The sequence below is a fragment of the Octopus sinensis genome, linkage group LG13, assembly GCF_006345805.1.
Source record: "Octopus sinensis linkage group LG13, ASM634580v1, whole genome shotgun sequence".
In the NCBI taxonomy this organism is placed as follows: Eukaryota; Metazoa; Mollusca; class Cephalopoda; order Octopoda; family Octopodidae; genus Octopus; species Octopus sinensis.
In genome coordinates, this window is record NC_043009.1 from 54,708,279 (window position 1) to 54,735,025 (window position 26,747).

The following is a 26,747-nucleotide window of genomic DNA, read 5'->3' on the forward strand; positions in this document are numbered from 1 at the left end:
CCTAAAGAGCCAGAAGAAATACAAGACATTAATTATTCTGCCAATATACTGCTCTAATTACTATTTTATAATTAATGACATCTTATGACAAGAATCAGGATCAATTATCTATAAAGGGATGAGGTATTGTTAATCAAACTGACCCCAGCATATTCTTCATGTTAAACAACTTTGTAAAACCAAAAACAATGAGAACTTTAATAGGGGTTTAAACTCAGAATATAGACAGATGAAACCAAATATTATAATGTAACTTCTAGTTCAGCAATCCATAATTTTAACCAACACGCCATCCTAGAATTCTTCATACATAATGGAAGAATTTAATTTCCATTTTAAAAAAATACCATAATTTTGTTTTTGTGGTACATTTTTTTTTTATCCTATGGAAGACTGTTTCTTTTAAAGTTAGATGAACTACCTAGGTGTGTGTCATTCTTTGCAATGGCACGGACAAACAATACTAAATCATTTATTACTAAAACTTTAATTAAATTATCAAGACCTACATTACTGTAATAATAATTATTATTTTTTTAAAGGGTTTGATGTTTAATTAATAGAAGGTAAAACAAAGATACTTTTGTTTTTTAAAACGAAACATTGCCTCCCACCTCATACAAAGCCAATAGATATATATCTAAAATATCACGAGATAATAAATCAAATATATTTAGTCAATTTCATGAAGCATAAATATAAATTTCTTTTGTTTTTAAAGTACAAAGCCAGTTGAGGTGGGTGGGAAAGTTTCATCGACAGATATGACACCAGTGTATAACTGGTATTGTTATCAATCTGAGCAATGCCTGGGTCAGGATCTAAGTGACACAAAAACTGAATAGTATTATGCATTTAGTTTGGTCACTCTCTTTAGTTCCATATCCACTGCTAGTTTTTTATTTTTTATCATGGAAAAGAGATTCCAAGAATCTCAGAAAGATAACCATCCTTCATGAAACAAAGATCTTCCAAGAATCAAAAAACACAATAATGATGGCATATATATATGTATATATATATAAATTTTTTCTTTGAAAGCAGGGGCATGGTGAAGGTTCACAAATTTGTTCAATAACTAAATATCACATATAGGGATTTATATATATATATAATATATATATATATATATATATATATATATATATATATATATATATACACACATATATATATATATATATATATATATATATATATATATATATATATTCAAGATAATGACTGGTGGCAGGAGCTAGCAATGCCTTTTTTTGTTTTTTAATGGAGTGTGCTGGGACACATTTTAAGAGGAATAGAGAAAGCAAGATTTAACAATAATATAATTGGTCTTCTAGACTCCTGGGATTATTTTTTCATTAAGTTTTTAGCTTTCTCTTTGTGTTTTCATTTTCATTTGGTTCTTTTATTTGTGTTTTTTTAATTAATCAATTAATTAATTTATTTATTCAGTTTTCTCTTCATTCTTGGTTGATTTCTTAGGTGAAGAATCGGGGTACTGCACAGACATGGGTACTCTAGAAAGCAAAAGAATGTGACGCTCATATGCAGGACTGGCACGGAACAGATTATCGGTGCCATGAAGACGATCAAGGACTCCGAGAATGCCATAGTTTTGGTTGAACCTAATAAGAATTGAAAAAAAAAAAGCTGATTAGAATTATTGGTTTTGATGGAATGCAAATAGATTTTGGGTAAGGGAGAAGAATAACTAGATTAGATAAATGTTTTCTACTTTAGGCACAAGGCCTGAAATTTTGTGGGAGGAAGCCAGTCAATTAGATCGACCCCAGTACTTCACTGGTACTTAATTTATCGACCCCTAAGAGGATGAAAGGCAAAGTTGACTTTGGTGGAATTTGAACTCAGAACCACTAAGCATTTCGCCCGGCATGCTAACGTTTCTGCCAGCTCACCGCCTTCTAGATTAGATAAATGTCTGTATCATACAGACATTTATTCAATTGGGATAGCTTCACTTATATACACTATTTACATCTGGCGGATATTTGTCCTCATCTTGTCTGTTGTTAAAACAACGTTTTGGCTGATATACCCTCCAGCCTTCATCGGGTGTCTTGGGGAAATTTCGAACCCAGATTCTCATTCCTAAGGTATTTTTTGATGATGATGATGTTGTTGTTGGTATTATTATTATTCAGGTCACTGCCTGGAATCAAACTCGGAATCTTTGGGTTAGTAGCCCACGCTCTTAACCACTACGCCATATGCCCGTGTTAACGACAAACAAGATGAGGACAAACATCTGTCAAATGTAAATAATGTAAATAATGTACATAATTCCTCATCTCTTAAATATAGAACTGAACTCCAATGTCTTTCATATTTGATGGCATAAAAGACACACAGAAATATTAGACTTACCTCTATTTCAGCAAAAAGAAGTTTTTAGTGCATTAAACTGGCACTCCAGGGGTTACAACAATGAGGGTTGTAGTTAATCTGATCAACAGAACAGCCTTCTTGTGAAATTAATGTGCAAGTGGCTGAGCACTCCACAGACATGTGTACCCTTAATGTAGTTCTCAGAGGAAATTCAGTGTGACACAGAATGTGACAAAGCTGGTTTTTTGATTTACAGGTACAACTCATTTTTGCCAGCTGAGTAGACTGGAGCAACATGAAATAAAGTGTCTTGCTTAAGGACACATTGCACCATCAGGTTTTGAACTCATGACCTATTGCTAGTGAGCCAAATAACCTAACCACTAAGTGACGACAAACCTTCACATGGTTAGTGCATTAAAGCATGTAAAAAAGGCCCAACTTCACATATAGGACCCAGGGTGGTTTTTTGAGATTATCTTTGTGGGAAAATGTGGGTCTTATACACCATCAAATATGGTACTTGATTTCAACCAAAGAAATATTTTTGGGGTTAATTGCTAGAGCTTATGACGAAATTACTTTACTCACTTGAGGTGATGAAAATCATGAGCTTCAGGTGATGGGAGAAAGGGGAAATGATAACCACTGTGTGCTACTGTGGTGGACAGCAAAACCAGAGCGAACCACAGCCAAGATGTTGCCAGATGAGATCCCATAATGATGGGTCCAAGAACTGGTGGCAGCATGTTACTCATGACGTGTTCAAGTGGGTGAGCATAGACAGATACAAGGCCAACTGGAGCAGTCCATTCATGATGTATCTTGTGAACGTATTTGTATAAGGCTGGGTGATGCAGAAGTCTGAAAATAAAAATGAAATACAATTAAATAGATTTGATTTAGAAGTTAATTATAAAAATAGATAATAGAAATTAGTTTTAAAAGTATATCATACATTTATAATATAGGATAACACCCACCCCACTGAAAATAGGGCGATAGACACATCTCTTCTTTTTACATTATTGTTATCATCATCATTATCATTATTTTAACATCCACTTTTCCATGCTAGTATCGGTCAGAAGGAATGCGTCAAGGTAGATTTTCCATGTGCCAATGCCTTTGTTTCCAAGCCTGCTAATATTTTTACACAGCTGAATACATTTTCATAGAAGACTGGAAATAAGGGACACTACTGATAGATGGAAATGCTCCTTTAATCCATGATATCAAGACAAAAGGCAACACACACATAGATACATAGGTACGTATGTATGTATGTATGTATCTATGGATGGATGAATGCATATGATGGACTTCTTTCAGTTTCCATAAGCCAAATTCACTCCCAAGACTCTGATCAGCCTGGAGATATATTAGAAGACACTTGCTCTGGGCACTGAACCTGATCTCATGGTTGGAAAGCAAGCTTGTTAACCACACAGCAATACCTGCACATACGTACATATCATCATCATCATCATGCTGGCATGGGTTGGACGGTTTGACAGGCGCTGGCCAGGCAGAAGACTGCACCAGATTTCTGTGTCTGTTTTGGCAGTTTTTAAAGCTGGATGCCCTTCCTAACACCAACCACACAGCAGAGTGGACAGAGTACTTTTTATGTTGCACAAGCACAGGAAAGGTCAGTTTTGGCATGGTTTTTACAGCTTGATGCCCTTCCAAATGCCATCCATTATACAGTGAGGACTGAATGCTTTTTAAGTGCTGTTCAAAACTATAGTCACCCAAAATATAATTTCAATTTGTCAGAATAATACCAAATTGAGAACAATGTTATTTTACTCTAAACTACTATAATGAAGTTTATTTTTGTCTTTTCTGAAACTAAATTTATTTTATATATTATAAATGTTATTTAATAAATAAATGCTATCCAACACTAAAAAATAGGTGAAAAGAAAAAAACTGTTTCAATAAAGCAGCAGACAAAAGACTTTGGGATAAATTCAAGTAGTATAAAATGTCTATTAAGATATGTAAAAAAATTAAATAAAATAAAGAGAAAAACTGTGAGTTTAGAAAAAAAAACAGTTTGAATATTTCAGCACTTTGTGAGATATTTTTTTAATAGAGAAAAGAAACCTCAACTTCAAGTACATAAAGTTCATTAAAATGTCAATTTGGAACATTCTTCATCAAAAGAAGTAAAAAATAAATTGCTTAAATTCAAAATTATTTCATTTTTATGATGGGCAGTTATAAAATGTAAGAGATTCAAGTCTAGAGTCTATTAAACTTTCATGTCAGTCTTAAAGTATATAAATTCAAAGCATAAACACTTACAGGCAGGGCTGTGTGGTTAAGATGCTTGCTTTGTAACCATGTGGTTTCAGGTTCAGACCTGCAGTGCAACACTTTGGGCGAGTGCCTTCTACCACAACCCTAAACTGACCAATGCTCCGTGAGTGATTTGGTAGGCAGAAACTGTGTGGACACCACACAGAAATTGTGTGGCAAGCTGGCAGAAACAAGGCGAAATAAGGCAGCGAGCTGGCAGAAATGTTAGCACGCCAGGTGAAATGCTTAGCAGTATTTCATCTGCCGTTATGTTCTGAGTTCAAATTCTGCCGAGGTCGACTTTGCCTTCCATCCTTTCGGGGTCGATAAATTAAGTACCAATTATGCACCGGGGTCGATGTAATCCACTTAATCCCTTTGTCTGTCCTTATTTGCCCCCTCTTTGTTTAGTCCCTTGTGGGCAATAAAGAAATAAGAAACTGAGTGGAAGCCCATTGCATGTGTGTGTGTGCACCTTTGTGTTTGTTGTCCATCACCACTAGACAGCCGGTGTTGGTTTGTTTATGCCCCTGTCACTTAGCAGTTTGACAAAGAGACCAACAGAATAAATACCAAAGTACTGGGAGCAATTTGTTCAACTAAATCCTTCAAGGCAGTGCCCCAGCTTGACCAAAATCCAGTGACTGAAACGAGTACAAGGTAACAGGCACTTACCTGTGGGAGTAGTAAAATCCCAGTTCTTCAATAAGAGTGAATACGGCAATTTCCAAGAGAACCCACTGAAAGGTTGGCAGGTCTCCACTAACAGGACATCCTCTCCATTTCATAACTAAGCAAGTACAAAAGCTCATTGGCAGGGCAACAACTGTTTGGTTAAACAAAGCTCTCAGACAAATTTTCTTCAAATCCTTCATTGCAAGCTGAAAAGAGAATAAAGACATTTGAAAATAAATAGTTTATATCTAACTAGCAGTATCGGCTGGCGTTGCTCGGGTTTGTAAGGGAAATAACTATAAAGCATTTTTAGAGAGTTATAGCCAAAAAATAGCAAAAAAATGCATTAAAAATGGGAAAAAAATTATGGTAAATTTTTTTTTAAATCGTAGACTCATCGTAGATGTGCGCTAATACCCAGAAGGGCTTGATATGAATCACAACTATAAGATACCAGGTTTTGGTTAAACTGCACCGCAAAATGTGGGAGTAGTTAGGAATCTAAATCGTAGGAGACAGACACACAACCTCTCTTTTATATATAAAGATAACAGTATGAAATTTTTCAAAATTTAAGAAATTAGTTTCCATGCATTGTGGGGACATTTAATGTTTTAAACAAAGGTTTCTTGTCCGAGTATGAGCGATAAAGTTTTGTTGTTGTTGTTGTTGTTGTTTTGTGTGTGAATGAATGCCAATATTGCATATTCTAAAACAAATTGCAAGAAGCAAGTTAATTCTAAAAATGTTTCCTCAGTGCGGTATATCAAGTATAATAGTTATTGCACATCAATGATGACAAATTTATTTTAGTATGTAGGGACAACAAAATTTATAATTCCTGGGTTTCGTTTAATGTTCTATTCTTCTATGCAAGCACATGTTGGATGAGGCCTTATTCATGAGGCATTATTTTACAGCTGGATGTTCTTTCTGTCACTAATCCTTCAAAATTTTTCATGCAAGGGATATTTATTCCACTTCTCTTCAAGAGCAAGAAGCTGCAGGACAATTTGTTGACAGGAGAAGTCAAAATGAAGTTGTTGCTTATAAAATTTCATGAGAACATCATAGAATGTAAGCACATACACAAAGGTAGACACACACACACAGGTTTAATATCAACATATAACTTTCACTTAAGTATTCATAGAATGTAAGCAAGCGCACAGATCATACACAGAATGGGCTTTCATACAGATTCAATCTACTAATTTCATTCACAGAGCATTAGTCAACCTGGGGCCATATTGTCCGAGGTGTTGCACAGTGGGATTGAACCCAAAATCACATTCTTGCAAAGCAGACTTCTTAACCACATAGCTATGTCTGCATCTGTGGTATTCAATAATCACAAGAAGGATACATGTATCTAAGAGAGAAGAAGATGGTGGGGAAAAAATCTGTAACTCTGCTTGAAGTATTCAAACACAGCTGTAAACCATAAAGTGGTTTGTATCTATAAACAATGAGGCATATTTTGGCAAGTTTCACAAATTTCCCTGTATCACCCCATCCATCCCATCACACACACACACACACACTCTCTCACTCTCTCTTTCTCCCTTACACTTCACATCAAGGGTAGAGTAGCCAGGAATATACAGAGTATTAAATCCTATTCAACTAGAAAAAGTATTTGACTAGCAATGTCATTAATTCTTTAGCGTTTAAACCGGCCAGATCTGGCTCAAATATTCTACCTGTTTTATGTTCAAACTGGCCAGACCTGGCTCAAATAGTCTACCTGTTTTATGTCCAAACTGACCAGATCTGGCTCAAATATTCTACCTGTTTTATGTTCAAACTGGCCAGACCTGGCTCAAATAGTCTACCTGTTTTATGTTCAAACTGGCCAGACCTGGCTCAAATAGTCTACCTGTTTTATGTTCAAACTGGCCAGACCTGGCTCAAATAGTCTACCTGTTTTATGTTCAAACTGACCAGATCTGGCTCAAATAGTCTACCTGTTTTATGTTCAAACTGACCAGATCTGGCTCAAATAGTCTACCTGTTTTATGTTCAAACTGACCAGATCTGGCTCAAATAGTCTACCTGTTTTATGTTCAAACTGGCCAGACCTGGCTCAAATAGTCTACCTGTTTTATGTTCAAACTGACCAGATCTGGCTCAAATAGTCTACCTGTTTTATGTTCAAACTGGCCAGACCTGGCTCAAATAGTCTACCTGTTTTATGTTCAAACTGACCAGACCTGGCTCAAATAGTCTACCTGTTTTATGTTCAAACTGGCCAGACCTGGCTCAAATATTCTACCTGTTTTATGTTCAAACTGGCCAGACCTGGCTCAAATAGTCTACCTGTTTTATGTTCAAACTGGCCAGACCTGGCTCAAATATTCTCCCCTGTTTTATGTCCAAACTGACCAGATCTGGCCCCTCACACCACTTACCTACTCTTTTACTCATTTTACTTGTTTCAGTCATTTGACTGCGGCCATGCTGGAGCACCGCCTTTAGTCGAGCAAATCGACCCCGGGACTTATTCTTTGTAAGCCCAGTACTTATTCTATCGGTCTCTTTTGCCGAACCACTAAGTGACGGGGACGTAAAACACCAGCATCGGTTGTCAAGCAATGCTAGAGGGACAAACAAAGACACACAAACATACACATACATACATATATATACATATATACGACAGGCTTCTTTCAGTTTCCGTCTACCAAATCCACTCACAAGGCATTGGTTGGCCCGAGGCTATAGCAGAAGACACTTGCCCAAGATGCCATGCAGTGGGACTGAACCCAGAACCATGTGGTTGGTAGGCAAGCTACTTACAACACAGCCACTCCTACAATATTATTCTAAAAATAAACACATCATTGAAATTTCAAAGCTACAAGATAATGCACAACTAATTAAAACTGATGTGAATAAATAAGCATTACACTAGGCAAAGTAATTTGAATACTAAAGGGCTAAACCAGAACGTTTCAGGGTGCAAATAATATACGGGATTAAGTTTGGATACTAAACAAGGGCATTTAAGTTCATTTGCATAATACTTACCGGGGTATTTTTATCAGGCTGGACTTTGTAGCGCAACAATGACGAAGGCATACCAGTGACATCCAAAAATATAAGAAAACTGTTTGCCAACCAAAATACCGTAAATGTAAACATAGTTGTTCCTGAAATAACGAAGGTGGTTAGAGAAATAAATAAATATATAACTCATCATGGCATATATTATTTGCTTAGGAGGGTGCAAACCCAGGTCTGAAATTTTTTACAATTTTTCTTTTTATACCCTCTAGTTTCAGCTCAGAGCTGTGGCCATGCTGATGCACTGCCGTTTTGCTATACTGTTATTACTAAGAGCCTCCTCTAATATGTGGCACTTGGTGAAGCATGGAGTTTGATATAGCTACCCTCATTTGCACCTCTTGCCGTGAGGTAGGTTCATCTGGGACTCTCGACAGGAAGAGGTCCAGCTTTGATTTAAAAACCCCTACATCTACTTTGTGAAAGTTCCTCAGACTCTTTGGAAGAATATTAAAAAGCTGTGGGCCCTTGAAACCCAGGCTGTTGCAGTAACTGGTCCTGAAGCATGATGGCATTACTGGGACCTTTGGCACTATGCAGTGTTGTCCCACTCTGGCATTGGTATAGCTTTCAATGCCAAAATTTGGCACAATTCCTTCCAGTATCTTCCAAATATATATTACTGCATACCCGTAAAAAATCTGTAAAATTTAAGAGTGTGTGCTTACACCCCCATGCAACCCCTGTTCCCAGGCTTTTGTTTCATAGATTTCTAAGAACAGAATTCTCACCAATAGAAGTTATAGCAGTCACAAAAATTAAAAAAAAAAGTAAAGATAGTCATTAAAAAACACTGATTAATTTTTAAATTGTTACTAACATCTATACCTGTTGACAACCTCCACCATATACGTGTGTGTGTGTGTGTACACACTCATACAACAAAACCTCTATACACTAGAAACCCCTAAATAAGTATTATTCTTACCAGAATTATCCTAGCTCAATCTTGTAAATATATACAGTCTGACTCTCACCAAGCCTATATTTATCTGTAAATATATACACTGACCCTAACCCGGTCTATACACACACACACACACATATATATATATATCCGTAAATATATACATTTCGACTTTAGCCCAGTCTATATGTAACCTTAAATACCTGAAATTTGACTCTAGTCTAGTCTATAATATAACTGTAAATATATGCAGTCTGACTCTAACCAAGCTTATTGAAACACAGCCACCACATGAACGCAAGTATCACTTAGCACAGGTACCATATTTTAACTAATTGTTATAAGTACCCATGTAGGCAAAAAGCAGACATAGATACATACTTCGTCTCACCATCCATGTCTCAGCAGAACAGCCAAGATGTGACAGCTGAAGGGAAAGAAGTTGCTGGGCCTTCATTTCATGAAACCAATATCAAGTTGTTTTTTAAACTTTTTTTAATGATAGAACTTAAAGTAGATAAAACTATGTGGTAAGAAGCTTGTTTCTCAACCACACAGTTCTGCATTCAGCCCCGCTGCATGGCAGCACCTTGGGCAAGTGTCCTCAGCTGTAATAACCTTGAGCCAACCAAAATTTTGAAAGAGGATTTGGTAGACAGAAACTGAAAGAAGCCCGTCATATATATATATATTTGCCAGACCCGTCTGGCACCTGTACCAGTGGCACGTAAAAAGCACCCACTACACTCACGGAGTGGTTGGCGTTAGGAAGAGCATCCAGCCGTAGAAACATTGCCAGATCAGACTGGGCCTGGTGCAGCCTTCTGGCTTCCCAGACCCCAGTTGAACCGTCCAACCCATGCTAGCATGGAAAGCGGACGCTAAATGATGATGATGATGATGATTTATTCCATGTACAAAGCAACCATGCTGGTGACATGTATAAAGCACTCTCTGCATTCTGTAAAGTGGTTGGCATTAGGAAGGGCATCCAGTCACAGAAACCATGCCAAAACAGACAATTGAAACCTGGTGCTGTTCTCCGGCTTGCCAGCTCCTGTCAAAACTGGCCAACCCATGAGAGCATGGAAAAACAGACTTTAAATAATAATGATGATGATTTACATGTTGTTATAGCTTTAGCCATTTCAAGTTCCATCATTGAAAAAGAAACCATTTCATGTCTCTTGAAGTTTCTACCTTCTTATCTAGTTTATTGTTTCATAACAGAAAGAAAAAAGAAATAAGCTTTTGAGCCCTATAAAGATTTGCCCAGCCCCACCCACCACCATCTGTCAAAATTCACATCAATGAACTTACCTACAACACCAACTAACATTTCATCTTCATTGAACAAACTATAGATGTTGTTCCATGTTGTTTGCCAAAAGTCTCCAGAAGCACCCCAAAATCTTTGCATGTGCCTGAAAAGTGTTTCACAGTTTCATAAGTCAGAGAATGAAGAGAAAACAGAAAAGCAAAAACATACATAAAGTGATATCAAGAATAACTAGAATAAGAGTGTGTGTGGATAGACTAACATACATTCAGCCTTGCTGCATAGATGAAAAAAAAAAAACCTTGTGATTAAAGCACAGGGCTTTCTCTGTAGAATGAACCAAATTTGGCTTATTTTGTTTAGTTAGAAGGGAGTGTCGAAAAGTTCCTGGTTTTGGGTAAATAAAATACAGGCGGATCAGTTAATTGTGATTTTATTCAATGGCTGTGTGGTAAGTAGCTTGCTAACCAACCACATGGTTCCGGCTTCAGTCCCACTGTATGGCATCTTGGGCAAGTGTCTTCTGCTATAGCCCCGGGCCGACCAATGCCTTGTGAGTGGATTTGGTAGGCGGAAACTGAAAGAAGCCTGTCGTATAAATGTATATATATATATGTATGTGTGTGTCTGTGTTTGTCCCCCTAGCATTACTTGACAACCGATGCTAGTGTGTTTATGTCCCTGTCACTTAGTGGTTCGGCAAAAGAGACCGATAGAATAAGTACTGGGCTTACAAAGAATAAGTCCCGGGGTCGATTTACTCGACTAAACGCAGTGCTCCAGCATGGTCGCAGTCAAATGACTGAAACAAGTAAAAGAGTAAAAGAGTATTCCCCTCTCAGATTCACACACTTATTGCAGCAGTCCTTCAGTTACTCTAACCCCTCTAAAAGATCTTGGAATGTTGGGCCTCCAACAAGGGCCTTTTGCAATACCCTAAAAGCCAGGAACTTTTCAGCAGCCCCTCGTATTGCTGCTTTACTTTGTAGAGTTACTTGTAAAAAATTCTACAAATGATAGACTCTTATTTTAGTCGGTTTCATATCAGTATATTGGCTAGCAATGCATGAATTGTAAATGTGATTTTATGTTCCATTTGCATCAATTTTTATCTAGACTGCAGCTGTTCTGAAGGGTTCTGTTTAATGTGTCGAAGGCTCCCTTGTGGGCCATAGTACACTCGTCCCACGCAATAAGCTGACAGTGTTTCAGCATTTGGACCTGGTCAGAGTTCTTGCTTATATTGCAGGTAGGTGTTTTGACTTAGTTAAATTGAGGGGCAACTTAAAGGTGGAGAGTGAAGTTCTGTTGCCAGGCAGCAAAGTTACAGCAATCCCCAAAGATGCGACCGCAACTGCAAAGCTCTTTTGCATCAAAGCTCTTCGCTAGGATGAGCTCCATTAGAAAGGTTTTGCCTGTACCTCCTGGAGGATCAAGAAAAAAACAAACCACCTTTCAGTCACAATAGTATAAACATGCCATTGAGTCAGAAGAAGCTTTGGTTCGGTTTCTAGGACGAAACTGGCAAGGGCATCTGTGTCGTAGGACGTCTCTCGCAAAAGAGCTGTACAAAGTAAATTTGACTCTGAATGCAGCGGTTTATGCAAACCGCATGAGGGCAATTCATTCCCACTGAGTAATGCAGCTGTATTTTCAATGTCGATCGAGGCTTGATTGTATACCTCATCGCTTATACTTTCTATCCCAGGAAAAAGCAACTTTGCCTGATGTATGAAGTCCTCCGATAAGTCACCTTTAAATTTGAACCAAAAAGACTAAGGGTTGTTCAGTTCACAAATTTGCAGCATAAAAGCAAATAGAACTGGTGGTGCCCCAGTATGACCACAGTCCAATGACTGAAACAAGTAAAAAAATTTTTTTTAAAGATAACGAAAAAGGAAGGAAAGAATCAAAAAATGATAAACCCACCATGTAATAGTGTTTCTAGCTGCAGCAAATACAAGCAAAGCAGTGCCAACAACAAAAGCGGCTTTCTTTACAGACTCAAAAAGTTGTGAATAATTCATTTTCTCTGCTGGCTGACCCCCAGGAGTTTTCTTTGCGATACAGGGTCCAGGTTTTGTGTTACAATCAGCCATTATTCTGTAAAGATAAAAATGTGAAAATATAACTAAAATTTTCTGGCATACAAGTCATCAGAGAATATAGTGTAAACGTTCAAACATCATCACTATCATTCTAAAGACATCTAGGTGTACAAGTCAACCTACCTTTTTTTGGCTGTAAATTTTGGTCAGAAAAATTCAAATTATGTGCCTGAAAATACAGTAAATCTCATTTTTAATCTTGCTTATTTCTTTTTGTTTTGTGCTCAAAAAGGGAATGCTTAGTTGCATACAAATTACAAAATCTTCAATGATGTTTTCATTAAATTATAAAACCTTTGGTGTTCTTTTGTAAATGACAGCAAACCCAGAGTAGAGAAAGTGTATCATTGACGAGGCTGGGAATGGTAACACAAGATCTTTGACAAACCTAGTTGATTGAGTGAGTGACTGAACAATCAATCAAGCAATTGATTAGTTAATTGGTTAATCAATTGTCTAATGAAAATAAAGAAGTGAAACAGAACCAGTGTGTTTGTTGTTGGCATATATGTTTGTTTGTTGTTGATGGTGATATATGTATACACACACAATTTCCATGCTACATTACTCAGGGCAAAATTCTTAATTTAGGGGTTATCTTAATGTAAGATAATTTACAGGCTATATTATCCTAAGATAAAATGTGACTTAGAGTTACATTTTCTCAGGGGAAACATTGATCTCAACATAACTCAGCTTACTTAGCAGAAGAATATGTCTTCCTTTCTCAAAGAAGTTATCTGTAAGAGCAATTTCTTTCTCAACCAGTTAATGTTACATTAAATATTTTGACCTTTATGATTTATAAACAGATTAAACTTTGTTTTTTTAATTAACAAGCTATGGGTGGGATGAGGTACTCTATCAATGTGAGATCACATTTTCAAATCACACTACAAAATTGCATACATCTTTGACAAGAAACAAATAAAACGCATTACTTGTGTTGTTGTTTAACCCAGCCCTGTTTGAGCAAACCTATGATCAAAAACAATCCTGTCAAGGCTATCCAGTCTTTTTAAGGCTATTTTGAACAACATTATCCAATGTGACCTTCCTTTTTACATATCATTAATGTGCTATTTCAGGAAGATTTGGCTGTTGTTTCTAGCAAGTTGAGCAACCATGTAAAGATTCTTTTTGCTTGCTCTGAGAGGGAAATTAATATTAATCTACTCTCACTTTATGTTTTTTTCTTTTTTATGGGTTTACTTTTGATCTTGCTTTTTGTTTTGTTATATTTTAAATATGATATTACTTTTTTTTTTTTATCTATTAGGAAAAGGAAAAAAAATTGCTGATGTTTTTAGATGAAAGATAAAAGAAAACACAGGTGTAAGGTTTGGATTTAGCAGAATACTACTTACAATCTAGAAAAGCTTCTAAACTCCGTATAAGATTACAAAAAACATTGGGAAAATATTGCTCTTATATATGTATATAATGTGTATGTGTGTATAAAAACACAAACACACACACATAAATCATGGAAAACAGATGTTAAATGATGATATACACACATATATGTATATACACACACACACAAATATAAACGTATACACACACACAAATATAAACGTATACACACATATAAACATACACACCCAACATTGTACCCATTTTATTCACACACTTTCTCCACACTACATTTTTTCCTCCCAAACCATCACAATATCTTTTTGAGCTAAATATAGAACATTGCATTGACTTCAGTTAACAAAACACTTTTCAACCAATTTTCTCTGGAAAATTATTTCTTAGTTTCCTTGAATTCATAATGCTGAGTAATGCCATGTTTTCACTTGTTGCATTTATACTATTGCAAAAAGTTATTTGTTTGTTTAGTTGTTGTTTTTAACCTAGGTTTATACAGAGCCCAACACACTGATTTGGGATACTAATTTTATTGAGTACATTCCCAAACAAAAGTTATTAAAATAATTTTTAATAACTTACTTAGAAAAGCAAAAAAGTTACCCTGGACATTTTTTTTTTCAATAACAAAACTATGTGTTTCGTTTTTGGATTTGGTTTGCAAGATTCTTTATATGAGTTCGTGTGTTGAAGCATATTCTGTTGTGTCTGGGGAGAGTCATTCTCTTTTAGGGCCTTATTATTTAACACACTCACCGGTAAAATTTCCACTTTTTTTTTTTTTTTTCTTAAATGGCTTATAAACACCTTAAATGGCTTATAAACACCTTCCACACTGCAATTGTTTTCGTTCCAGCACACGATCTCAGATCAGGCCACTTGCTATGCAAGTACATCTCCGTAAAACTATAAGAGAGTACCATAAACATTTAAGATAATTATTTCATTTGTTTTTTGAGAAGGTCATCATGTCAATAATAAACACACAATCTGATTCTATTTCACTTTTTTATTATCTATTTTGTCAGTTGGTTAACTATGTAACCAACTAGCTAAATGATTAATTCATTAATCATTTTGTCAATCAAAGAATCAGTGATGTTTGCCAGAATCATTTTGTCACTATTTGTGACCTCATTAATGACATGCTCTCTCTACTCCCGGTCTTCATCATGGCATAATCACCCTCCTCAGATACAACAAAATATGCCTTAATGCATGTGTTGGCACCAAGGATTTTACAAAAACCAAATACAATAATGAAATAATTTAAGAGAAGATTTAGTGAAAATATCATGGGAATCTTCTTCCTATTATAATTCCACTCCCATCTATGATACATTAATGAAATATTTGTTTCAATTTTTGGCACAAGGCCAGGAATTTCGGGTTAGGAAGTAAAGTCAATTACATCAACCACAGCACTTAAATGGTACTTATTTTCTCAACCCTGGAGGGATGACAGGCAAAACCGACTTCAGCAGAATTTGAACTTGGAATGCCAAGCATTTTACCTGATGTGCTAACGACTCTGCCAGCTTACCGCCTTGTATTAATGAAACATTTGTTTCAAATTTTGGTACAAGGCCAGCAATTTTGGGTGAAGGAATAAGTCGATTACATCAGCCCCAGGGCTCAACTGGTACTTATTTCATCTACCCCAAAAGGATGAAAAGCAAAGCCAACCTTGGTTACATTTGAACTCAGAGTGTGAAGACAGACAAAATGTTAAGCATTTTGCCCGATGTAGTAATGATTCTGCTAGCTCACCATTTTGTATTAATGAAGTATTAAATGGATCCTAGTTCTTGACTTGTACTTTAATTTACTGACCTTAGAAGGAAAGATAAAAAGCAAAGCTGATTCCGGTGGGATTTGAACACAAAATGTAAAGAGCCTAATTAGATATTTCAAAAATTTTGTGTAACGCTCTAATGGTTCCACTAATCTATCACCTAATTGGTTATAAATTAGAAAGTTATTTTTAAACTTAGAGCCAGAGTATGAGTAACAGTGTGAAATTTAACCATTAATTGTATAATCCTATGATGTAGTCTTTTATTCATTTACTTCTTTCAGTCTTTGGACAGAGGCCATGCTAGGGCATTCCCTTGAAAAACTAGCCATTCTTTTATTCATTAAATGTTTCAGTCATTTGACTGCAGCCATGCTGGAGCACTGCCTTAAAGGTTTTTTTTATCCAAGAAATTGACCCCAGGACTTATTCTTTGTAAACCTAGTACTTGTTCCATCAGTTTCTTTTGCCGAACTGCTAAGTTACAGGATTGTAAACACACCAATATCAGTTGTTTAGCAATGGTGGTGGGGACAAACAGACACAAACACACACACACACATATATATATATATGACGGGCTTCTTTCAGTTTCCGTCTATCAAATCCACTCACAAGGCTTTGGTCAGCACATAGTTACAGTAGAAGACACTTGCCCAAGGTGCCATGGGAAACAAGCTTCTTACCACACAGCCATACCTGCACCTTCAGTTCCCATTGTACAGCATCTTGGACAACTGTCTTCCACAATAGCCCCAGATTGACCAATACCTTGTGAGAAGTGAATTTGGTAGACAGAAACTGTGTGGAAGCCCATTGTAAATGTGTGTATGTGTGTTGTCTTTGTGTTTGTCCCCCACCACTTAGCAACTGGCATTGGTTTGTTTACATCCCCCATAACTTAACAGTTCAGCAAAAGGGGCCGATAGGCTAAGTACCAGTACTGGGGCTGATTTGTCTGACTTAACCCTTGAAGCGGTACCCTGCCATGGCAGCAGACTGTAACATCTAAAATACATGAAATGACTGTTTTGTTTTTTGGATGTTGGTGAGCTCCAGGTTGGCCTTCAGTAAACAGACCTATAACCAAAGGCATTCAAGCAATGACCATCCATTATTTATTTTTAGGTATTGTATACCACAGACTACTTTATCTTATGTCTTCTTCCTTGTTTACGATAGTAGGGTATCATCCGAGTGAAACTTTGCTGCTATTTTTAGCATGAAGAGGTTCACTTGGTAGCTTGTTTCAAAGCTTAATGTGCTGGTTACCTAACATGTATGTACACACACACAAACATGAACAGAAATATGCCTCCAACAGAAAGCTATCAATTTCATCTCCATCAAACCACAGCACCTGGATTATATAGTCACTTACTCACTCCCTCTCTCTCTTCATCCCACCATTACCAACACACACACATACACACACACATTATGTCTCATTTTCCACAACTCACACTAAACATATTTTTCTTTATCCTTCTTTCCCAGACTTGCTATCCCTTCTAATTCCCTTCATACACATGATTTACCTGCACCCATTAGGGCCCACTCAAAAATCTGGAAGAGCCTGCAAAAAAAGCCATAGACACTATCAATCCTACTTGGATTTAGCTTAATTCAAAAATAAATTCCTGATGTTAATTACTCAGACATGCCATCTGCATGAGCCTCAGTGACATTTTTTTCTTCTAAATATATAATTTTTCACACCTACTCATGTACAGTAATTGTACATATACTTAATGATGTTGTCATTACCATTTACACTATTCAGCAAAGAAGGCTAATAAGACTGAACTATGTCTGAACTTCTCTCCCTTGCTCACTGAAATAATTAAAATAATATTAGTCATTGAACTTCGTGTTTTCTTTTTCTCTCAGTATTTAAAATTAGGTAATTAATGCTCACTAAATTCAATTAATTGATTCACTGCAAACTGAAAAGAGCTATCATAAATATTATGAATAGAATAAATTATTTTGTATTGTAAATAAAATCTGTTCTTAATGGCTTGATGTTCGTTTATTGTTAGCTGTGACATTTACTACATTTTTAATGTAATAATAGCAAATTATCCTCAACATGGTTGTTTAATCTGCTAGAAATAGGAGCCAAATCTTCCTCAAACCACACTCCACTATATGAATAAAAGAGGAATTAGACAAGAGAGGAAGTAAGGTAAGAGAGTTAAGAGTACCTCTAGAAGGAAAATATCACACAAATCAAATAATTAACAAGATGTGTATGTGGTGTATTTGACATCATGCCCAGTACAAGTTGACAGAAGAATAGCTAGTGGTGGTCTAGAATCTGTATGTCAATGGGAGCAGCAACCATTGAAATGTGCTTGAGAGTGACTGAGGGATGACCACAATTTGCCTGAGAGCTGAAGATTCCCAAAGTGTTGGCAACTGATTCGGTGCAACACAGAATGTATGTGTTTGCATATGTTGCACGCAGCTCTCAAGGAAAGTAAGCTGCAGTTTAGTGACCTTTGTATACAGCTAAAAGACCTTTAGGACTGAAATATTTTCATGCTCCAAGGAAGAAATCTGACTTATCGATTTGCTAACCTATGAGAAAACATGCAGTCGTTTTGAAAGATTATCAAATACTGTAAAACTATAGAAGTAGGTGTAAACATACTTGGTGTATGTCGTAAACCTGAATATTTCAATTAAAAGAAACACACGCCCTTAATGTCAATAACGATTATTACCTAAATGGTTAGCTCTGGTCAAAATGGGAAGGGAAAAACAATTTAATATGGGGAGTGACAAGCAAGTTGTACAATAATATTGTTTCTAATTTTGTCACAAGGCTAGCAATTTTGAAGCAGCGGGGGGGGGGGAGTCAATACCTATTTCTTTACTACCCACAGGGGGCTAAACACAAAGGGGACAAACAAGGACAGACACACGGATTAAGTTGATCACATCGACCCAGTGCGTAACTGGTACTTATTTAATCGACCCCAAAAGGATGAAAGGCAAAGTCGACCTCGGCGGAATTTGAACTCAGAACGTAGCGGCAGATGAAATACTTAGCTGGTGCTTTATTTTATTGCAGCCTAGTGGTTAGATCGCTGCGCTTACGATATAACAAGGTCATGGTTTTGATTTTCAGACTGAGCAGTGTGTTGTGTGCATTCCATGTTGCTCCAGCCATGTTACTCAGCTGTAAATAGTTAACCCTGCAACAAACTGTTGTCCCATTCATGGGAAATGTTGGGATCTCAGCTACTTACATGCCATAAAACCCAGATACCCGACCTTATGAGTTGTAGGACTGGAGATAGTAATGTCCAAGGATTGATGATGAAGATGCTGATGATGACAACAAGGATGAACAGAAAGATAAAGTTGACCTGTGTGGAGGCACATGGCCTAGTGGTGAGAGAAGCGGACTTGCGATCGAAGGATCGCGGGTTCAAATCTCAATCTCAGACCGGGCAATGTGTGTGTTTATGAGTGAAACACCTAAGCTCCATGCGGCTCCGGCAGAAGGTAATGGCGAACTTCTGCTGACTCTTTCGCCACAACTTTCTCTCATTCTTTCTTCCTGCATCTTGCAGCTCACCTGCAACGGACCGGCGTCCCGTCCAGGTGCGGAATCTATACGCCAAGGAAACTGGGAAACCGGCCCTTATGAGCCAGGCATGGCTCGAGAAGGAACAAACAACATAAAGTTGACCTTAGCAGTAATTGAACCCAGAATCTAAAGAGCTGGAAGAGATACCACAAGGTGATTTTTTCCCAATGCTTTAGCCATTCTGCCAGTTGTTTACTAACACTGAGTTCTAATTTAGTCCAAGTTAACATGACCTTTTATACATATTTACACTTCCCAGATCAGGAAGATAAGCAGTAGATACATTATGTGATAAGTGGTCAATAAGTAGATATAACACTTGACATGTGATGTTTAAAGGCCACTTGTAAACTTGATCCCGTGTTTTCAAATAAATCACTCCCCTAATTGCTTCATTATGGTTTACTAGATCTATCCATCATGAGTAACAATAACAAGTTGTTATCTTTGTAATTTATTGCCATTAAAGCTCAAAAATCAATTAGGTTAGCTATTATTATACTGAAATATAGATAATTGTGTGTCAATCATTCAAACTTAATTATCTATAGAAGAAGCTGGTGCTTGTCTACTGTTTTTAGCATGTAGAAAATAATTAAAAACAGAAATTAGTTACAATTAAGTATGACTAAACATTGTCATATGATTGTAGGGTAAACAGATAATTTAGTTATACATCAGAATAGGGTAAAAACCCTGCATTAACATTCCATGGGCAAGGTTGTGGGATTAACTAACAAGTTCACTTTATATCCATCCGGTTTGTGGTTTAGTTCTATTGGACGGTACCTAGGACAAGCGCTTTCGGCCAACCACTGCAGAGTGAGTGAATTTCATAGACAGAAACTTTGTGGCAGCCTGTAGTACGTATGAGAGAAAGAAAGGGGTGGCCTATGGGACCGTCAGACAAGTTGTTTTGAGAAAATTTGGTTTAGATGTTTGACAACTCAGCACCGTCCATTGGACGGGGAGCGTTTTGCTCATATATATATATATATATATATATACACACACACACATATATATATACATGTATATATATATATATATATATATTATATATATATATATATAGTACGTTTTATTGGCTAAACTGGCAAAATGACCATTCCTAAATACAACAATATATATATATATACACACACACACATATATATATATATATACTTTATTTGCTAGCAAAAACTGTCCGATGAACGGCAATGGGAAACTCAGAGTAACAGGTTTTGTTGAATTTTCTGCTGCTTTAAATAAAGCATATTACTCTACCACTGGTATTTGAGTACTCTTTTTTCCACCTTGTTTCACATTTATGTGTTTACTCCGGTACATATATATATATAACATTTTCTGTTTTAGAGGAATACAAAAACTACCTAATTCTGCAATGGTATTTGATTTTGAAGTACACTTCCACATATATATACTTACATGCAGTTAAATACAGGGTGCATAAGGTATTTGAGGGCAGATTTAGGTTTATAAAAAACATGTATAATAACAGATAACTTTATTTATCAAAAAATGCTATGAGGATAAAAATAAACCTTCTTTTGTATAATGTTATTCAATAAGCTACCTTCAGCTTCAACAACTGCTTCTATACGAGATCTAAATCATCTACATGCTCGAATCAAGTGGTTCTGGTTCATTTTGGACATTACTCTGACTATGGCAGCTTTCAAAGGATCTTTAGTGTGATGGGTGTTTTCATTGACCTCTCTCAACAACGCTCCACATGTAATAGTCCAATGGATTGAGATCTGGGGAATTAGGAGGCCAAATGTTAAGGGTTATGTGATCATGAAAAGTTTCAGCTATCCAATCCTATATTATTAGAGCCATGTATGATAGTACAAAGTCTTACTTAAATACATATGGCCTTACATACACTGTCTACCCAGAGCTTAATTATTTCCAGGACCTCAATGTAGGTGGCAGAGTTAACCCTAAGGCCTTGTGGAAAGAAGTAAGGAGGCATCACATATCCTTCATTGCTGACAACCCTAAAATCATGACAGTTGCAGGAAATTTTGTATGCATAATATCTGGAACTTCAGAAGGGTCTAAACATAACCATCTGTCATTTCTGTTAACTTTTTGATCTTGGTCGAAGTGTTTCTCGTTTTTTAGAAAGACCAAATCAAATCTTCTGCTGGATTTTTCAGTTTGTTTAAGAGCCTTTTAAATCTGATGTAGTGATTTTCTTTTGTTTTTTTCTGACAAATTGACTTTTCCTCATCATATAAGACATATCTGATGTCTCTGTGGACATCATTTCCAACTGTTCCTTCTGACACATGGAGATCTTTTGCAACTGACCTCATGGACTTTCTGAGTTTGTAATCAATGGTCAGATGTTCTCATGATTTCAGAGCATTTGGAATGCTTTTTATGCTTTGATACATTTTCATCTTCAGTCTCTAGCTCCTTACAAACGTTGTAGATGAAAGCTCTGGCAACTTTTAAAAATCGAGATATTTCTAAATTGCTATGCTCAGCCTTTATAATCACAATAACAGCATGCCTCTTTATTTCTTGTACAGTAATATTGCCATAATTATTTTCTAAAACAGAGATTATACCGAGTTAGCAAAAAATGCAGCAATGGCCCAAAAAAGGTATGTCCTCAAATACCTTATGCATCCTGTATATGTCCAATCATAAAACAGACATTAAATGATTTTTTATATATGTGTATACGCGCACACACACACACACACACACACACACACAAACATACATATCCTGTTCTCTCTTATAGTTTATTAGCATCACAACAGTTTTGAGGCTCTATCATATATCAGAGCAACAGACACTACATGTCTCTTATAACCACCACCATCACCACCACAAACCCCACATCATGCTGCATCCAATGATTTATTTTGACAGGCACAAAGCCAAGCCAACATTTTCTGTTTTAGAGGAATGCAAAAACTGCCTAATTCTGCAACGGTATTCAATTTTGAAGTACACTTCCACATTTCAGGGTCTTCTATTTCAATTCCATTCACATTTAAGAAGCATTATAAAGAGGGATATAAATCAACCCCAGAACCTGGCTGCCACTATATTTTAACAATCCCGGAAGTAGTAAAAGGCAAAGCTGACTTTGGCAGTTTTTGACCTAAGAAACTAAACTTTTGGGGCTGCAAATAAATGCAGTTAGACATTTTTCTGATACCCTAATACCCTACAGACTCATCTCATAAGTGTGAACCTCCAGAATTATAAGAGAATTAAAAAAAAAAAATCAACACTCACTTAAAACACAAAGAAAAGATCTTAAATATGTCTTCCAATATAATATGCTATAATTTAAGAAAAATTGTGTTGGTCTGTATCAGCAACAGTGAATATAGTAGCAAGGTTAAGAGAAGAGAATTGTTTACAGTGCTGTGAGAAGATATATCTTACATAGAACGGGCTGCGCCCAACTTTGTTTTACACTAACTTAATAGCTTCAGTACTGTTCACCTCATTTTATCTCAAGTTGCTTATGAGACAAAATTCAAAATAAGTTCTGGTAGGATATCATCAACATCAGTTAATGTTCGTTTTCCCATACTGGCATGGGTTGGATGGTTTGACAGGAGCTGGCAAGCAAGAAGACTGCACCAGGCTTCACTGTCTTGTTTTGGCAAGGGTTTTATGGCTGGATGCCCTTCCTAGAATTAAAACAAAATTCATCATCATCGTTTAACGTCTGTTTTCCATGCTGGCATGGGTTGGACAGTTTGACCGGGATCTGGGAAGCCAGGAGGCTGCACCAGGCTCGAGTCTGATCTGGTAGTGTTTCTACAGCTGGATGCCCTTCCTAACGCCAACAACTTTCTTATTAATATCTCAATTCCCAGTTACCTGAAAAGCAAAATAAAGACAAACTGGTTTCCAAGCTAAAATACGACATTATAAATTACAAAAACTTCAGAAAACAAAGAATATAAGAAGTCAATGGTCTATTTGACTTGTGTAACAGATGGGCCTAGCATCAATAACAACTTCGCAGTTAGTATTCATGACATTGTTAAGTCACTAAAGAGGTAAGCTGGCAGAAATGTTAGCACACTGCGCGAAATGCTTAGCAGTATTTCGTCTGTCTTTGCATTCAAAGTTCAAATTCCACCGAGGTTGACTTCTTCTGTCATTCTTTCAGGGTTGATAAATTAAGTACCAGTTGCGTACTAGAGTTGATCTAATCGACTGGCTCTCTCTCCAAAAATTTTCCCGGAGTAGAAAAGAATATTGTTAAGTCACTGAAGATTTAGTCTAAGTGGCTTGGAGTTGCTTGTATTTTGTAATTAACAATAGCCTCCATGAATTCCCCTCTCAATCTACAATCACTATTTTGTTACTTGTTTTAGTCACTAGACTGCAGCCATGCTGGAGCACTGCCTTAAAAAGTTTTAGTCGAAGAAATCGACCCCAGGACTTATTCTTTGTAAGCCAAGTACTTATTTTACCAATCTGTTTTGCCGAACCGCTAGGTTATGGGAATGTAAATACCCCTACATTGGTTGTCAAGCGAGGGTGGGGGAACAAACACACACATAGATACATGTGTGTGTGTGTGTGTGTGTGTGTGTGTGTGTCTTCTTTTGGTTTCTATCTACCAAATCCACTCACAAGGTTTTGATTGGCCCAAGGCTATAGTAGAAATCATTTGTCCAAGGTGCCACAAAGTGGAACTGAACCTGGAACCATATAGTTGGGAAGTCGCACTTGTGTCATACCTTATCTTTTATCTTCTACAAGTTCCAGTCATTGGATTGTTGTCCTTGATTAACATATAAAACTACCTAATTACATTAAATATGAAATCAATTCAAACAGAAATTGAAGAGATTGAAAATTGGTGGCCAAACAGAAAAGATCCCAACAAGACACAAACAAACGTGTATGCATACATATGCACATATGATGGATCTCTTTCAGTTGTTATCTACCCAAAACTATTCACAAGGCTTTGGTTAGCTGGGGCTATAGTGAAAAACACTTGCCCAAGATGTCCAGTGTAGCTGAAACTATGCAGCTGAGAAGCAAACCTTTATTAACTACACATGTATGCTAGCAACAAAATTATAAATTTACAATTTGCATAATTATAAATTTACAATTTAGGGACAGGAATAACAGCACCTATATAATAACTAGTGGAGACACATGGCCTAGTGGTTAGAGCAGCGGACTCGCGGTCGAGGAATCATGAGTTTGAATCTCAGACCGGGTGATGTGTGTGTTTATGAGCGAAACACCTCAGCTCCACGCGGCTCCGACAGAAGGTAATGGCAAATTTCTGCTGACTCTTTCGCCACAACTTTCTCTCACTCTTTCCTCCTGCATCTTGCAGCTCACCTGCGACAGACTGGCGTCCCATCCAGGTGGAGAACCTATATGCCAAGGAAATCGGGAAACTGGCCCTTATGAGCCAGGCATGGTTCAAGAAGGAACAAACAATATTATAACTATTTTAATAATTTGTGCCCATAACTACTGGCTCATTCAGCATTAAAGTAACAGTCTGAAATGGCTGGGTTTTCAAACAAAGAGATCCTATAACTGGTATCCTGCAAAATCAGTCTACCCATGGAACTCTGAAAATAGGCAAGTTTTTTTTGAACAGTGAGACATGATTATATTTTTGTTTCCATTAAATTTTTGTAGTGAGGTTTTGTTTCTTTGTTAGAAACTAGCCACCCCACCCATTTTAGACTGGTATTTTGTTTTACAGACCATCTTCGCTGAAGAGGGTCAAAGGGCAAAGTTGACTTCAGCAGGATTTGAACTCAGAACATAGAGAGCACTTGTTTATGGGAATAGCTTAGAGAAGAAAAGCAAACAAGCATGCATGCATATATACATACAATGTATGTATGTATGTATGTATGTATGTATGTATGTACGGATGTGTTTAGGGAGGTATGAAATATGCTTATAGCATAAAGAATTAAATTTTAAATGCTGGAATTTCCTGTTATCAAATTGTTTAAATTAATTATCTAAATATATATGTTATGTGTGTATATGGATATTATGTGTGTGTGTGTATGTTATGTATGTATAGAAAGGAAAAAGAATTATTACTCCAATCACGGTGGGGGAGACTTGACATTTATTTTTTTATATACTTTTTAGTTTCCATTGACAGCCACTAAGAATGATCAATCACGTGCCTCTAGGAGAGGAAGAGAACACAGAGAGATTAATAATAGCGGAGAGGAGAAAGGGAGAGAGAGAGAGAGAGAGAGAGTAAAGGAATGAACAGAGAGGGAAAGTATGCCGAGAGAGAAAAAAGGTGACGAGAGATAAGGAGTATATAAACGGGAGAGAGAGAGAATTGTTTACTAAATCGGGTATCTCATTAAGGAGTGACCTGGAAAATGACCAAGCAGTTACTCTCTCTCTCTCTCTCCCTCTCTCTCTCTTTCTCCATCTCTCTTTATTTCCCCACGTACACACACTACATTTAGTTGTTCAACTACGCATTTGATTTAGAATAAAAACCCATGACACAGTAAACGAAATAACTGCTTTCTCTTAGGAATAATTTCAAACCAACAGGGTTACTGTTGGTGCTTTATTCGTCAGCCTCTGTGTGTGTGTGTGTGTGTGTGTGTGTGTGTGTGTGTGGTGTGTGTGTGTGTGAGAGTGAGTGAGTGTGTGTGTGTGAGTGAGTGTGTGTGTGTGTGAGAGTGAGTGAGTGTGTGTGTGAGTGAGTGAGTGAGCGAGTGTGTGTGTGTGTGTGTGTGTGTGTGAGTGAGTGAGTGAGTGTGTGTGTGTGAGTGAGTAAGCGAGTGTGTGTGTGTGTGAGTGAGTGAGTGAGAGTGTGTGAGTGAGTGTGTGTGTGCGTGTGAGAGAGAACTTTCCGTGCCAGCTTGTGTCGTAAGATTTCTATATTATGCTCCAAGGAAAGGCCATGCTGAAGACGTTGGCAACCGAGGACACCGTTATGTGGTCGTTCGGTTTACTAGAAACAGCAGCAAAACCTTTTCCAAATAACATCTGCGGTATCACAAAAGGGAAGGGCTCCTGAAATAATTTAGTTCTATATAATCTTTAAAAAAACCGAGACTGTCACACAGCTGGAATAAACTAGAGCCAGAAAATGAAATCATTGACCCCGAAAGTTATCGTCTGCTAAGGAAATGCAAAATAAGATTAAGTGTCCATTTATATTATAAGCAAGACAAAGACGGCGACTTAGAATCGTTATTTCGTCGGAATAAATGCCTTGCAGTATGTCTTGCGGAACTTTATATTCTGAGTTCAAATTCAGCTGAGATCAA

General features: G+C 36.9%; 1 protein-coding gene across 4 annotated transcripts in view; it reads right to left on the minus strand.

Annotated features, from left to right (window-relative positions):
* Positions 1 to 1,359: 1,359 nt before the first annotated feature.
* LOC115218241 (fatty acid hydroxylase domain-containing protein 2) overlaps positions 1,360 to 26,747 on the minus strand; it is a 42,392-nt gene continuing 17,004 nt past the window's right edge. Inside the window, exons 2-8 of one of the 4 annotated variants that reach the window (XM_036508363.1) lie at positions 25,631 to 25,634; positions 12,510 to 12,683; positions 10,622 to 10,725; positions 8,359 to 8,480; positions 5,329 to 5,534; positions 2,938 to 3,210; positions 1,360 to 1,625 (exon numbers count right to left, since the gene is read on the minus strand). In XM_036508363.1, coding sequence (XP_036364256.1) covers positions 1,445 to 1,625; positions 2,938 to 3,210; positions 5,329 to 5,534; positions 8,359 to 8,480; positions 10,622 to 10,725; positions 12,510 to 12,679 — 1,056 coding nt within the window. In that variant the 5' untranslated portion in view covers positions 12,680 to 12,683; positions 25,631 to 25,634 and the 3' untranslated portion in view covers positions 1,360 to 1,444. Of the gene's footprint in view, positions 1,626 to 2,937; positions 3,211 to 5,328; positions 5,535 to 8,358; positions 8,481 to 10,621; positions 10,726 to 12,509; positions 12,686 to 12,811; positions 12,858 to 25,630; positions 25,635 to 26,747 lie in introns of all 4 variants that reach the window. The other 3 variants (XM_029787969.2, XM_029787968.2, XM_029787970.2) reach the window with 3 other exon arrangements.